Source organism: Sorex fumeus, unplaced genomic scaffold, assembly GCF_029834395.1.
Source record: "Sorex fumeus unplaced genomic scaffold, SorFum_2.1 ptg000122l, whole genome shotgun sequence".
Classification (NCBI taxonomy): Eukaryota; Metazoa; Chordata; class Mammalia; order Eulipotyphla; family Soricidae; genus Sorex; species Sorex fumeus.
This window is the reverse complement of record NW_026606179.1, coordinates 37,916,003-37,930,786: the sequence shown is the minus strand read 5'-3', so window position 1 is coordinate 37,930,786 and position 14,784 is coordinate 37,916,003. Positions and strand designations below refer to the sequence as shown.

The window sequence follows — 14,784 nt, the reverse complement described above, 5'->3', positions numbered from 1 at the left end:
ACACAAGCTCACAGCTCTATAACCTGTGGAGAGGTGGAAGGAGAAATGCTGCAGAATTTAGCACAGCGGTAGGGCATTTGCCTTGCGCGCAGCCAGCCTGGCCAAGCCGGGTTCGATTCCTCCGCCCCTCTTGGAGAGTCTGGCAAGCTACCCAGAGTATTCAATATGCCAGACACAGTAACAAGAAGTTTCACAATGGAGACGTTACTGGGCCTGCTCGAGCAAATCGATGAACAATGGGAGGGCAGCATACAGCGTACTATTCATTACACACAGAGGGCTGTCTTTCAGGGATCCTCATTCTCAGGCATACCCACCCCCCATACTCTCCCTTTGACAAGTGAGAAAACTGAATCCGGAATGAGAACACACCTCAAACCCTATAGAACTGAGCTTCTGATTTTGCTCTTACTGATATCATTGTAAGGTGATCTCCAAAATAGTCTCCCGGGATTCTTCTAGAATCTTCACTACAACTCACAGCCTTAACACGGAGATGGGGAGCCCCAGGGAAAAGTGAGGGCCTGGCAGGGAATCGTTACCATTTGCATCGCGGGTGAGTGACAGGAACTGGGATCCAGCCCAAGACGCCCAGCCAGGGCTCACCCAGTTCCAAGCTGAAGGGAAACCCTGCAGCTAATTGGCTGGAAATGCAAGTCCCTGGGCAAGGGAGATGCCCACCTGGAATGCCACAGAAACTAGAGGGGGCCCTTGGCAACTGGTGGTCATGCATCCCTGGGAGCTAGCCTGGCGTGACTAGATTCATCTCTGGGTTCTAGAGAATTCTCTGCTTATGAACTGCAAAGTTACCAGGAGACTCGCAGAGACGCATGAAACATCAGCGCAGGTGACCAGTGTGGTCAGAGCGGAAGATCAGTTCCTTTCATCTGATGCGTGGGCGGTGTCTGGTCAGAGTCACACTCTTCTTGCCTCTGCCTTTGACCCGGATATGGTTCCCATGGAAACCCACACTCTGGGAACTCCCCTCCACTCCACCCCCACCCCTGCAGTGTGGAAACTGAAGCCAGTGAAGAATTGCATGACAGCAACATTCCCGCTGTGCCCTGGGCCTTTTCCGTGCAGTCTCATCTACCTACTCAGCCACAGAGTTGCACCATTCCATTTGACAGATGTGAAAACTGAGGCTTGTGGAATCCCAGACCTCTTAGGAGAAGGCATAAAGCCTTGGGCCTTATGCTCCGAGACTTAGTCTCTCTGTGGCAGGTGATCAGTAGGGTGGGAACAGGAAGGAAAGCACGGGAAAGTGAGAACACCCCTGGACCCTGAGCACTGGTGCCTGGGATCCAGGCAACCTGCTCAGAAGCCATATTTCAGAGGAAGAAATTGGGGCTTGAAGACATGCAGAGACTTGCCAGCTCACCCCGGCTGACACTGGGGACTGGAATTTGTACCCAGGTCTGCTGGTGCCAGAGCCCTCGAGCCGTCCCCAGCACACCTCAAGCTGTTTCCAGCACACCGCAGCTTCCAAAATGTTCTAACCCCAGATATAGGACATGAGTTGGGAGACAGTCTGATGGGGGAGGGTGTTCTGTAACATGCTGAGTCACTTGACCTTAAGTCATAGGTAAGTCCTCCTCCAGGCTGAACTTCTTTGAAGTGACCCCTTGCCAACCTCTCTGCTCCCCTATTTACTCCTTGCTGCCCAGATCTACGCACATCCCATGCCGAGCCCAGATCTGGAGCAGGTGATGGGACTAATGTGAATGAGACCAGCACAGCAGGTGGAGGGGAGGCTGGGAGAGGTGAAAGCAGCAAGTCCCGTTAAAGAGCCATTGTGATAGACACACACTAAGCTTTCACGCAATCCCTCACTCAAAGCCATCCGGGAGAGACAATCACCGCTATTCCTGTTTCACGGATGAGAAACCGAGGCTTAGGAAGTTTAAGGTACCAATCCTGTTCAAACTAGTAAAGATGTCGCTTGGCTTCAAACCCTGGACCTGTCTCCATCCTCCTCCTCTGGCCACCTGCCATTTACTCGCCCTTGGAGGCTTGGAACCAGGAGAAATAGACCTCTCCCTGGTTTCCTAAGCTGGAGGACTGGAATAATGATCTATGAGACAATGGGGAAGAAGAGGGCTGGCATCAGTGCTTCGATCTTGGCCCTCTGATCGCCAGAGGCTACACAATGTTCTTTTCTGCAAAGAAGGGAAAGGACAATGTGGGCCCATTAACTGGCTGCGTCACTCTGAACGGAGCTTTCTCAACGCCAAGTTTGGCATGGCACTTGCCAACAAATAGGTAAGGGGGCCACCCAGGCTGAGGGTCCACCCCTCATGCACAGCCTGGGAGGCACAGTGAAGGGAGAGAAGGTGGTGTTGGGCCGCAGTGCCCAGGTGCTTCTGGGTGTGGGCCAGCCTGTGCTTCCAGTGGAAAACTTTCCCAGAAAAACCAAGAAAGACACTATAACTAAGCAGAAATGGAGAGAGCTGCCCAGTGGGCAGAGACTTATCTGAGGTCAGTGGAGGATGTGCTCTCAGAAGCAGCCTTGCAGCAGCTTCCAAGAAACTAAGGCTGGAACTTCCAGCAGTTATAGCCCCACCACGCCCAGAACTTCACCTCCCATGGCCCTGTGACATCTTCCTGTGTGCAGTCTCAACCCATCAACCACCCTCCCACAGGGCTGGAGATCTGAGATCTTAGGGCCTGTGACCCCAGAATACTCTCATGGTTTTGGAACATTCTACCTATGTGAGTACATGTAGGTAGCTGAAACGCAGGCAGGGCAATAACTCCTGAGGTTCTCAACTCCTAAGTCCCCAGCACAAAGACAGGTACACACATGCATGCTGGCATATACCCCTGCTAAGGTTCACCCACATACCTGGGTATATCCCCCACACACTCGAGGGACACAGCTTTCAACTGTGAAAGGCACTTTGAATGGGCAATTTTTTTTAAAGGCAGCTGGGCCTCCCCCTCCCAAGTTCAAAACATACTGCCAGACAGCCCACCGTTACTGGCTACTACACTGGCCCCAAGAGGGTTCTGGAATCCTCTGTGGCAAATGCCAAGTTGCTCTTGGTGCCGAGTTGTGAGTGGAGGGTACGGAGCAGATCCATGCAGACAGGAGCTCAGGAGAGAGGGGAGCAAGTCTGGAAACAGCACTGAGCAGAGGGGAATTGCGAGGAGGGGGATGGAGTGCGATCACTGCAGGGAGAAAAGGGTTCCCTAGGATCTGGTGACATCAGCTCTATTTGTAGAGGACAGGAGTCCCCAAACCATGGCTTCTTACCATGCCTTAATATGTAACAGGAGGCCCTTGGCGCCTGGGCCCACAGCTCAGTAAGGGGCTGTCTGCCCACTTCTTCCACTGAGCCTAAAAAACTTTGAGTAAAGCCCAAGCCAGCCAGACTTACCTTTCTCCCCTCACACCTTGTGGGCACTCAACAGAAGACAAGGATACTCCCCACAGCCCACTGGGAGTGGGGTCAAAGATCTGTACCCTCTTGTCTTCTTAGAGATGACTGACCAGACCTGAGATTTGCTTAAAAGGCTGAGTACAGGCCGTATGCAGGAGACTTGGATTCGATCTTTGTTACCATATGGTCCCCTGAGCTTTGCTGGGAGTAGCCCCTGAACACTGCCAGGTGTGGCCCCTAAATAAACAGACTGAAAGAAGACGGGCCAGGCTCCAGTTGGTAAAGGAACTTACCCTGTGAGCCTGTCTAGGCTCCCAGACCTCTGTCATGAGCTTGTTACAAAGTTCAAATATGATCCTGCACCCTTCAGAGCTCCATCTGGAACATGGACCCCCTGTTTGCTCCCAACTTGCTTCTTTCTGACCTCAGCTGCCCTGTCTATTCACCAGACTCCTTTGGGCCCAAAGAAGCTGGGAGGAAGGAGCAGGTTGGAGGCCCACACAGGTCTCAGAGGAGTTGGGGTGTTTGGACAGGGAGTTCCAGAGTCTAGAGACTTGGGGTGGGGGTGGGAGGCACCCCCTGCATTCTCCTGGCCCTGTGAGAGAGGGAGGAAGGCAGTGTGGAGGTCTCCAAAGCTCAGACCCTAGGCAGACCCCAGAGACCTTACAAAATTAACATATTTGGTCCTGACACAGAACTCCTAAAACCCCTTGTCACTTCCCGGGTGATGGAAGTGTCTTGGGTCCCAATGACCTGTGAACCTGTGGTGAGTTCTGGAGATGGGTGCTTCCAAGTTCATCACCATGAAAGGCCCAGCTGTGATGAGAAGCTGGCAGCCCCATGATTGGGCGAGGGAAGAAGGATGGGAGATTGAGTTAATATTGATTAGATGCTAAAAATAAAAAAATCTCCAATGGCGACAGAGATGTGGATCATGGAAGGATGTTATAGACACATAATGAATGTTATGTAGCTGCGAGCAATGATGAAATCATGCAGTTCCCAGCAACCTGGACTAGAGCATAAGAGGTTAAGTGAAGCCAGTGACAGAAGGGTAAATACCAGATAACCTCATTAATCTATGGTGTGCAGAGTAACAGGGTGAGGGAATACGGGGTATCAATGGGAGGATTCCTAGGTCACTCTTGACCCCGTAGTATAGAAATGAGAGCAAGGGAAGGAAAGAAATCAAGGGGTGGAGTAAGAAGAGGCAGATGGGGCAGTAACAGGGGTAGAGTCCAGGGTCCCGGGCACTGTCATGGTGTTACATGTATTTATCTAAATCTCAGAATCAGCAGTGCGGAAAACACGAGCTCCAAATTACAAACAGCCAAACCTAAAACAGTGCTGGTCATGAAGGGCAGGCTTGGGGATGGGAGGGAATCTGAGGACATTGGTGGGAAGAATTTGGCCCTTGATGGTGGGACTAGTGCTGGCACATTGCACTCCTGGAACTCAACTATAAACAACTTTGCAAATCACATTTACACAAAAAAAATCCATTTAGCAATTCTCCAGAGAGATAGCACTTGCCTTGCCCACAGCCAACCTGAGTTTGATCCCCAGAATTCCATATGGTCCTCGGAGCCCCACCAGGAGTGATTTCTGAGTGCAGAGCCAGGAGTAAGCCCTGAGCACAGCCAGTTGTGGCCCAAAAGCCTCCAAAAAGAGAAGGTTGGGAGAATCTCTGGGGTGTGAACACAGGAGGGTCACCTAGCCCAGCCCCAGGGGCAGAAGCTCCTGGGTGGGTTCAGAAGACTAGACCCTCAAGCCCCTCATCTGACCATTCATCTGTTCCCTCTACAAAGTCTAGCTGCTGTGTTTGAGTGCTGCCTTCACCACACCCCTTTCTCCCCCTGCAGCCTTCACCTCTAAACCCCTGCATTTTCCCTGTCCTTAGTGCTCCAACCGAGCCAGTCTTCTCCATGGCCATCCTTCATGCCCTAGCAACCAGGCATCACGGCATTGCCAGCTAAGCTGCTGCAGGAAAACCCTCCAGTTCCTCCTGTTCCTCCAATAAAACTAGTTTGTCCAGCAGATGCTCCACCACAGACACAGCAGCTGGCCAGGAGGTGCCCTCTCACAGGTCCTGCACCCCAAGTCTGATCTTCTCCTGGGCTCCTCCATGACCCTGGGGGCCTTATTGTCTTCAAGGTGCTGGCATCTCAGCCCAGGTACTGCCCTCCCCATCTTCAGACCTTGCCTGGCACTGTCCAGGCTGGAATAATCTAGACACTCCCTGGACCACCCTTGCTGCTGTTCTGGGTGTGCACACAGGAGACAGTTGCTCCTGTGACCTCTCTCCTTCCCTGTGCGTTCCTCCAGCTAGCCTCCAACAGCCCCGGAGATGAAGCCCTGCCCCTTTAAAATGGGCAATGCAGGTGGAAGACAAGGGCATAAACTTCCTTATATGAAGGCTCTCCCTCTGCTGAGAACCTTCCGGGTCTGGATCTGATTTGGGGGGATTTTTTTTTGAGGAGGAGGCTCTTAAGCAGTGCTCAGGTGGCCTAAGGGTTTCCTGAGTGATTATCAGCCAACTGGCTTTGTGGTTTCTGACAAGGGCTTGAGGGCTAGAGCGATAGCACAGCAGTAGGGTGTTTGCCTTGCACGCAGCCAACATGGCCGACCCGAGTTCGATTCCTCCGCCCCTCTCGAAGAGCCTGGCAAGCTACCGAGAGTATCTCGCCCACACGGCAGAGCCTGGCAAGCTCCCAGTGATGTATTCGATATGCCAGACACAGTAACAACAAAGTCTCCAATGGAGACATTACTGGGCCCACTCGAGGGCCTTTACCTTTACCTTTACCAGTTCCTGTGATGTTGGGGATCTCCAGGGCTACCTGGTGGTGCAGATGGGGGAGGATCTCAAGGGCTGCATTTGGTGATGCCCAGGGGACCACTTGGTGTTGGGGATGAAACCCGGGTCAGAAATATTTGCATCTGGGGGCCTCCGGAAGGTGCTGGGTTCCCCTCTCCTCCATATTTTACTACAAAAGAGAGTCTCCAGAACTATGTCGTCGAGGAAATCATGGTTCATGAGGAAGAGAGCAGGATCTCCCCTCCTCTTTTGGAAGGGGATGCATCTAATCATCGACTCCAGCACAGAGAGAACATTGGGGGGTGTCTGCAACAGAGACTGAGCTCCCCACGGATGACAGGAATCGCCCTCTGCTCATCGCTGCATCCCTCACATATGACAGGCTCTTGGTAAATGGCTTTAGGATTAAATAAATGGATTCTAACAGTGACTCCCAGCGAAGATGCCACTGTGAAAAGCTCTGAGCCATTCCATACCACTTCACGAAGTGACAATCTTCCTCAGGTGGCTGGGTTTGGAGTCTCAGGCCATGATGTAAGATGCAGCCCTCAGAAATCCTATCTTGTTGGTAATAGACCCCAGATCTTTTCTGCTCAACCAAGCAAGGGACCAAGTCACAATAAAGGCCCCCAGCAAAGCCTCACTCTGTTCCAGCCAGAGACAGCAAACACCTCAGTCCAAGGCCCACCCAGCAGCCTGGGTCATGTGCATCTGAACTCCACAGTGTCAGACAGCAGGGACATGTGCCCCTGTGGTCAGACACCAAGTTTGCCAACACCTGCCACAGACATTTTGATCATGAGACTCTGAACTTCCATGAAGATGAACGGGAACCCCAACAGGTTCTGTCTTGGGCCAGAGAGAGCGCCCCAGGGCTGTGTGCTTAGCATGCAGGTGGCCCACTTCTATCCCCAGCACCACAGGGTTCCCCAAGCACCACCCAGTGTGAGCCCTGTATCAGAATTCCCTATCTCCTGCATGGGGATGTCATGCAGGAACGTGAATTTCCACTTTGCAGGTAAGGAAATGACATCAGGACAAGGCTCAATTCTCAGGATAGGGGCAGGAGGAATCCACAGACTCTTGACTCAGGGCTCCCAACATAGGATTTCTTAGGGCTGCATCTTACCTCCTGCCCTGAGACCCCAAATCCAGATACCCAAGGAAGACCACTACTGCAAACAGTGGTGTGGAAAGGCTCAAGGCTTTTTTTCACAGTGGCAACTTGCATGGGAGTCACTATTGGGAGTCATTTCTTTTATCCCAATGTATTACAACTTTGGCTTAATTCCCTGTCATCAGGTTCCTCTTAGAATCCTTTCCATGCTCTCCTAGGTCAGGACCCCGTTGGCTTCAGCCTGGCCTGCCATCAGACACTCCACAGCGAATCGGAGCAGCAACGTTTCTTGAACTCCAACTCAGGAACAGTCACTGCTTTGGGTCTTTGCCTGTGAAATGTCTCATGTCATGTCACCTCACAGAAACTGCATTGCTCACCTCTTTCACACAAGGAAATGGAGGCCTAGATAGGGGACCCAAACTGCCTGTGGCTGCAAGTCCGGGAAACGTAACTCTGGGACTCCACTGTGGGTCTGTCTTAGCCCCGAGGCCATGATGTTGCTCTGGAAGCTCAGGGCTGTCATCCAGACAGCCTCGAGCAGAAACTGAGGGGACTGCAAGCAACCTCTCTGTTGGCAGAGAGACATCTACCCATTCTGCCCCCTGAGACTGGCATAGCCCCAACTCATAACCACAGGTACAGAAAAAAAAATCTAGAACCTGAAAGAGGTCCCACTGCCTGGCACTGTCTCTTCCAAAAAAGATTTGTACCAGGCGCTGGAATTTCCCAGAGTAACTTACCTCCCCAGGAAGCCTCTTATCCCCACGTACCCCAGCAGCTGGCCCTCATGAAGATGTTCAGACAGGCTGCTCCAAATTCAGTGATTCATTCAGAGCCTGTGAGCCTGAGCCTGGGACTCAACTTCGGCACCTTAATTGTCTCATAACCCCCTGAAGATGGGGCCAGCATTTGAGCTGCCCAGGAGGATGGTGTTGGGCTGCAGCATCTTTTAGGACTTGGGTCTTTTCACTCCTTCAACCCATAGAAGCGTGTGGAATCCCTTTGGGATCAGGGTCATTTCTCGGGCATTAGAAATACAGAGGTCCAAAGCCCACCGTCTCCGTCCTCCACGTGCCCTCTCCTGCTCGGGAGACACTCAAAAGAGACCCAACAACTCAGATGGGCCATGTTCCAGCCAGCCACTGGAAGGTGGGATTTTGGGACAAGCCAGCTCCACCTTGCCCTAGGTAACTGCTATAGTACCTCCATACAGCAGGTGTCCGTGTATTTGTACAGGGTCCCAGGATAGCATCTGCATACAGTAGGTGCTCTGTTTATGTAGTCAGGGTCCCAGGATAACACCTGTATACAGCAGGCGCTCTGTGTATGTGGCCAGGGTCCCATGATTGCACTTGCATACAGTAGGTATGCAGGAACCCTAGTATCCAGGGTTCCAGGATAGCACCTGCATATAGCAAGTGCTCTGTGTATATGGTCAGGGTCCCAGGGTAGCACCTGCATAAAGTAGGTGCTCTATGTAAGTATTGAGGGTTCCAGGATGGCACCTGCTTACAGCAGGCACTCTGTATTTGTCCAGGGTCCCAGGATAGCATCTACATAGAACAGGTGCTTCGTGTAATGTAGCCAGGGTCCCAGCATAGCACCTGAACACAGTAGGTCCTCCTTGTATGTGGCCAGGGTCCCAGGATAGCAACTGCATACAGCAGGTGCTATGTTGATGGCCAGGGTCTGGGGAGACCACAGCCCAGAGTGCCTCTCAGCCCCAATTTTTCATTTAGAGGACATGTTTGACAGGCTCTTTGGGGTGCTTTTTGTCTCATCCAACCCTCACCATGTTCATCCTGGCATCACTTGGGCTGTTAAATGGGCGGGGGGGGGGGGGGTGCGTGCAGGCCAGGAGCCGTGCTGAGCCAGGCACTGCCCAGGAATAGGATAGGTCTGGGGGTCATCTCAGTCTCCTCCCTGCCTTCCATCTTAGTGGGGCTCAGAGGCAAGCTGTGTCTTGCTGGGATGAAATGGACTTTTGGTGCCTCTCACTATGCCAGGTCAACCCCTGCCAGCCAACTTTCCCATGTCTGGGGCCACCCTCAGGATAAGGGAAGGCCTGGTCTCGGCAAGCTATGTCCCAGCAGGTGCAAGCATGTTCCCAAGGGTGGCTGTGAGTTAGCATGGGGGGGCACCTTAGACATGGAGGTGTGAAAGGGGGTTGCCCTGCCCCATGGCACTAGCTGCAGACATGCTCACCCAAAGGGGAAATTTACTGGTATCGCATCCCACCCTGTGCCTGGCATTCTAGGGCATCACACCCAGTGGCAACTTCCTCTTCACCTTATCTCCCCCAGCCAGCCCGCACTCCTGCCTCAGAGACAGTCCCAAATGCTCCCCACCAGCTGCTCCTCGGTTCTTACCACATCCCCTCCTCTCTACCTTCCCTGAACAGCCCCTCTGAGGTCTTGAGGGGGAGCATTGGCCCCAAGACACCACACCTCACCCTACTGGCAGGAGAAATAGTGGCAGCCTCTGTTCCCCAGGGCCAGACACCATCAGCGTCCACCCTCATCGACCCCTCGGGTGAGCCCCGCCATGTCCCCTTAACAGGCGACAAAGTGGAGACTGATCGCATTGTCCAATGTCACACTCTGGAAGCTGGAGGACAGGGAGCCCGAGCCCAGACCCTTAACCACAAGGCACTGACCCCTCCACACCTCTGAGGCTCCCCTCTTCTGTGGAGACTACAGAGGGCTCTCTGCTCCTCCTGGAGGTAACCTTGGGTTTTTGAGAATTTGAACATTTTCACCCCTTTTTTTCAACCCATAGAAGTGTGTGGAATCTCTTTGGGATCAGGGTCATTTCTTGGGCATTAGAAATACAGAGGTCCAAGGTCTACAGTCTCTGCCCTCCACATGCCCTCTCTTGCTCGGGAGACACTCAAAAGAGACCCAACAACTCGGATGGGCCACGTTCCAGTCAGCCACTGGAAGGTGGGATCTGGGGACAAACCAGTTCCACCTTGCTCTAGGTAACTTCTATAGCACCTGCATACAGCAGGTACTCCGTGTATGTGTCCAGGGTCCCAGGATACACTGGGTGTATACACTAGGTGTTCTGTGTATGTGGCCAGGGTCCCAGGATAGCACCTGCATACAGCAGGTGCTATGTTGATGGCCAGGGTCTGGGGAGCCTTTCAGCACTAAATATTCACCTAGTGGACAAGTCTGACAGGCTGTTTGGGGTGCTTTTCATTTCATCACCACCTCATGACAATGGGGTGTTTTGCGATGGCCACTGGAGGGGACCACACACCCGAACAGGGGCTGTGGTAGCTCATCCTCAGAGGTCACTGCGGTCGAACCTAGCATGGATCCTACATTGCACAGAACCAAGTATATAATCAAACACTGCGGGTTATGTATCAACTCTCCTGCTGCGTAGTGACACAGTTTTAGGGGTCCCTGAGGGTGTGCACAGCGTCCCTCAGTGTGGTTTTCCTTCCTGAGCCTTCTGTCAGCTGAAAACACACATAATCTGCATCCCAAGTTCCCTGCAGCCACAGGTCCTGACCAGAGGTTCTCTGGAGGAGCAGGTGAGACAGTCCCACCTCTCTGTTATCCCTTCCTGTGTGACACCCCAAACAAGTGTCCAGCCCAGGGACAGACCAAGGTGAGGAAGCAACAGCAGGTTCCTAGGGCACCAGCTCCCACCTCTCTCCTCACCTCACTCTCCCCCTCCTGAGTCAGTGCCCTAGACAGGAGGGTCCCCATGGAAAGAGAAAAGTTTCCAGAATGGCCCCCTCCTCTCACTTGCCAACTTCTGCCTCCAAGTCATTCTCCCGCTGGGGAAATGCAGGGTACCCCAAACTTATTCCAGCACAGGGAAAAGACTGGGATGTTTTGGGAACTCTGGAAGTAAAAGCCCTTGGTTAGGAGCGAGGGTCCTCACACCCAATCTTCTACGCTGCCTGCCACCCCGGATTCTCTCTTTCCTCCGCTTCCGGTTCCTCCAACCGCAGGGAACCCAATTGCTCTGCTTTTTGGGGTGGAGGGCCCCTATCCCAGTCCTATAGGAGAGCTGAATTGGGGGTCACTGTGTACCTGATTGGCTCATGCCAAGGCCATTTCTGGTTCCCTTCAAATCTTCAACTCCCTTCCTCTATCATAACTGTGGATACTCCCCCAGCCTGTCATCCCCTAAACGTGCCCGGGATCCCCTAAACGTTCCTCTAGGCCCTTGCGGTGATGCCTCTATTTCCCCCTTCCATTGGGACGCCAACCCCAACTCCGCGCGACCCCCACAGTCCTCTCCTGAGCTCCAGATTGACCGGCCAGCAGCTTCTGCTGATGCCTGCAGGACCGCAGCTCCTCTCCTGGCCACCGTGGAGCACAGGTGACTTCCCAAGTCCAACCTCCACCCAGCCCGACCCTGGGCTCACCTCCACCATTCTTGTAGCAGAGGTAAGGGAAGCGCCAGACATTGGCCAGGTCCACGGAGAAGCCGACCACCGACAGTAGGAAGTCTATCTTCTTGCTCCAGGTCTCCCGGGGCTGCGCGTCGTCGCCGCGGGACGCCAGGAGGCACTGGACGCCGTTGCGCTCTTTCACCACCAGCAACTCCGCCGCCGCTGCCTTGCGCGCCCGCACGGGCTGCTCGGAGTCCGGGGCCGCCCCGCCGTTCTCGGGCTGCACCTGCGGGTTCATCCGTGCCAGCAGCATGGGTGCGGCTGGCCACGCGGGACGTCAGCGGGACTGTGAGCGCGCCGAGGCTCTGTGCTGAGAAAAGGCGACACGGGTGGTCAGCGGGACATTCGGGCCCTTGCGCGCGCCTTCGAGACCTCCCGGGAGCGCAGACGACACCGCGGTCCGTGCGCGCCGGGTTCCCAGAACCGGGCGCGCGTCGGTCAGGGAAATTTGCAACGAGAAGTGATGTTTTCCGGGGACTGGGGCGCAACTCAGAGGTGGAGACCGCCCCTGCCCGCCCTCTGGGTCCGGGTAAAGACCCCGCGGGGCTTCCCTCCTTCGCCCTCTCCCTCTGCCCCAGAAGGAACGGCGGGGTGTGGACACGCCCAGGCTGAGGGTTCCCGGGACAGCTTGCAGCCGCCTCCCCTCGGCTTGGGTCTGCGCCACCTCCAGCGGCTCCAGGAGCCTCCCCGACACTTCAGCCTCTCGGCTCTGCCAAACTCCGACGCTATTCAGTACCGCGCGCCTCCTCCGGAGCCTCCCCGGACACCTAAGCCGGGCCCCGTGCGCAGGGCGCACTCACTTGTCCGGCCGTGCGTCCCTCCTGTCCCGGACCCGCCCGGCCTCGGCAGCGGTGGGGCGCGGACTGGGGCTGGACTCCACCGCGTGGCGCTCGGGCGCGGCCCGCGGAGCGCTGGAGACTGCCGGGGGGCTGCCGGCGAGGGCGGGCTGGCTGCTTCTGGCCGCGTCGGGCGGGGGCCAGGCTGGTAATGTAGCCTGCGCCCCAGGTAACGCGCCGATTGCATTAACCCCGCGCCGGGCCCGCTCCGTCTGGAGCCTGTTAGCGCTAATGGAGACTGACAGCGCGGCCGGGATGGGCAGTGGCTGGGACGAGGCGCGGGCTCGGGGGGCGGCGGGCGCTGCGCTCCGGGAGACACAGGGAACTCGGCCCTCGATCCCTTTCCAGCAGCACACCTCGGGGCACTCCGGCTCTGACCTCCGACCAGGGGGAAGGAGTGGGACACCCCGAGCTAGGGTCTGTGTCACCGGGACTTAGAAGAGGACAGGAAAGGACCAGAGCATCAGCTGGTCCCCCCCCCCCCCGCCCCTCCCCACCTTCCCTACCCCGAGTTGCTGCATCCACAGAACAGGAATGCCCAGTACCTCGGTGCCTAGCAGGAAGAAGGCCGGCCGGCCAAGGGGCTTATTTGGTGGATTTGCACTGGCGTGGGGGATGAAAGGTCACAACCCAGCATTTACTTCTGCAGCTTTGGGAGAAGGGGGTGGGGGGATGGGGCCATACCCATCAGTGCTCAGAGCTTACTCCTGCCTCTGTGCTCAGGGATCACTCCTGGCCTAGCTCTTGAAGACCCTTTGTAATGCTGGAGATCGAACCCAGTGAACTTTGTGCAAGGCAAGCTCCTTGCCCACAGAACCATCTCTCTACTGTACCTCTACAGCTTCTCATTTGGCTGGTAAAGTTCTGGGCTTGTCTGAGAACAATAACTTCTTCACTCATTCGTGCATTCCTGTCTGGGTTCCTATGTACCAGGCACTATTCTTGGCTCTGTCTCTGCTGTTGAAGGGATAATCACGCAAAAAAAAAAAAGAAGACGAAGAAGAAGAAAAGAAAAGAAAGGAGAGGAAGATAAAAAAGAAAAAGAAAAAAGGAAAGAAAGAAAGAAAGAAAGAAAGAAAGAACTGACATGAGATAGCAGACAATCTGTCTGGGGGTGGTCAGAGGCATCCACACTAAGTTATTACAGGGAATATATATGAAAAGGAAAGAACTGCTATGGGAGACAAGATTTGGTAAGGAAATGGGGCAGAGGGGGCCGGTTGGCAGAGTCAGGTTGTGTTAAGGGAATTTGAGAAGGCAACAATTAAACAAGGAGTGGTTCATTTGGAGTTGCCATTAATTCCTCCTTCCACTCACTCACTGACCTCTTTATTCAACCCTCTTCATTCCTCCTTCATTCACTCCTTCATTCCTCTTCAACCCTCACTCATTCATCCCATAGGCGTGTCCGTGTCTGCCTTAGACCTGAACAGTGCTGGTGGATGGAGTTCTGAAGCAAGTTCCTTCCTTCAGGGAGCACCTGGTCCAGAAAGGGGTGTCCATCAGAATCAAAAGTGCTAGGATTGGCTGAGTCCATAGGGGAGGGAGAGTGGGGTGGAGCTAGACGAGTCCATCAGATTTGCTCTTCCAAGCCCATGTTCTCCCTTGAACGCATATCTGGCTTTGCTTGTCTCTATTTGTCTCGATGTCTCTTTGCTTGCCGGGCTTTTTCCACTCTGGAGAAGCCTGTGTTCTCTGTTCTCTCTTGAACATTTATTTTCTCTTCCTCGCCCCTCAATGTCTTTATTTTTTAAATTAAATAACCATAAATTACAAAGTTACACAGATATTCATTATTGCATTTCAGGTTTATAATGTTCCAATGCCAATCTCTTCACCAGTGTCCACACCCCCCATCCCGCCCCAATGACAGGCACTTTCCCCGTTCCCCATTGTCCTAATGTTCCTTTCCCTAACTAAGACTCCCCCTTCCCATAGCCCCACCCCACTCCAGTGGCAAGCTTCTTACTAAGGACCAATTCTCTTGCTCATCATTTTTATTGCCGTTGGCATTTGACATTTCCCTAGGAAGTTCCCATGTAGCCCACATATGAGAGAGATCATTCTGTGTCTGGGCTGGAGCGATAGCACAGCAGGTAGGGCATTTGCCTTGCACACAGCCAACATGGTTGACTCGAGTTCAATTCCTCTGCCCCTCTCAGAGAGCCCGGCAAGCTACCAAGAGTATCTTGCCTGCACAGCAAAGCCTG

At 54.1% G+C, this 14,784-nt stretch overlaps 1 protein-coding gene across 1 annotated transcript in view; it reads right to left on the bottom strand.

Moving 5' to 3' along the window:
- The window catches only part of SLC6A2 (solute carrier family 6 member 2), a 48,163-nt gene extending 36,172 nt beyond the window's left edge, over nucleotides 1–11,991 (bottom strand). Inside the window, exon 1 of the mRNA XM_056136712.1 lies at nucleotides 11,712–11,991. Coding sequence (XP_055992687.1) covers nucleotides 11,712–11,991 — 280 coding nt within the window. The remainder of the gene's footprint in view (nucleotides 1–11,711) is intronic.
- Nucleotides 11,992–14,784: the final 2,793 nt, after the last annotated feature.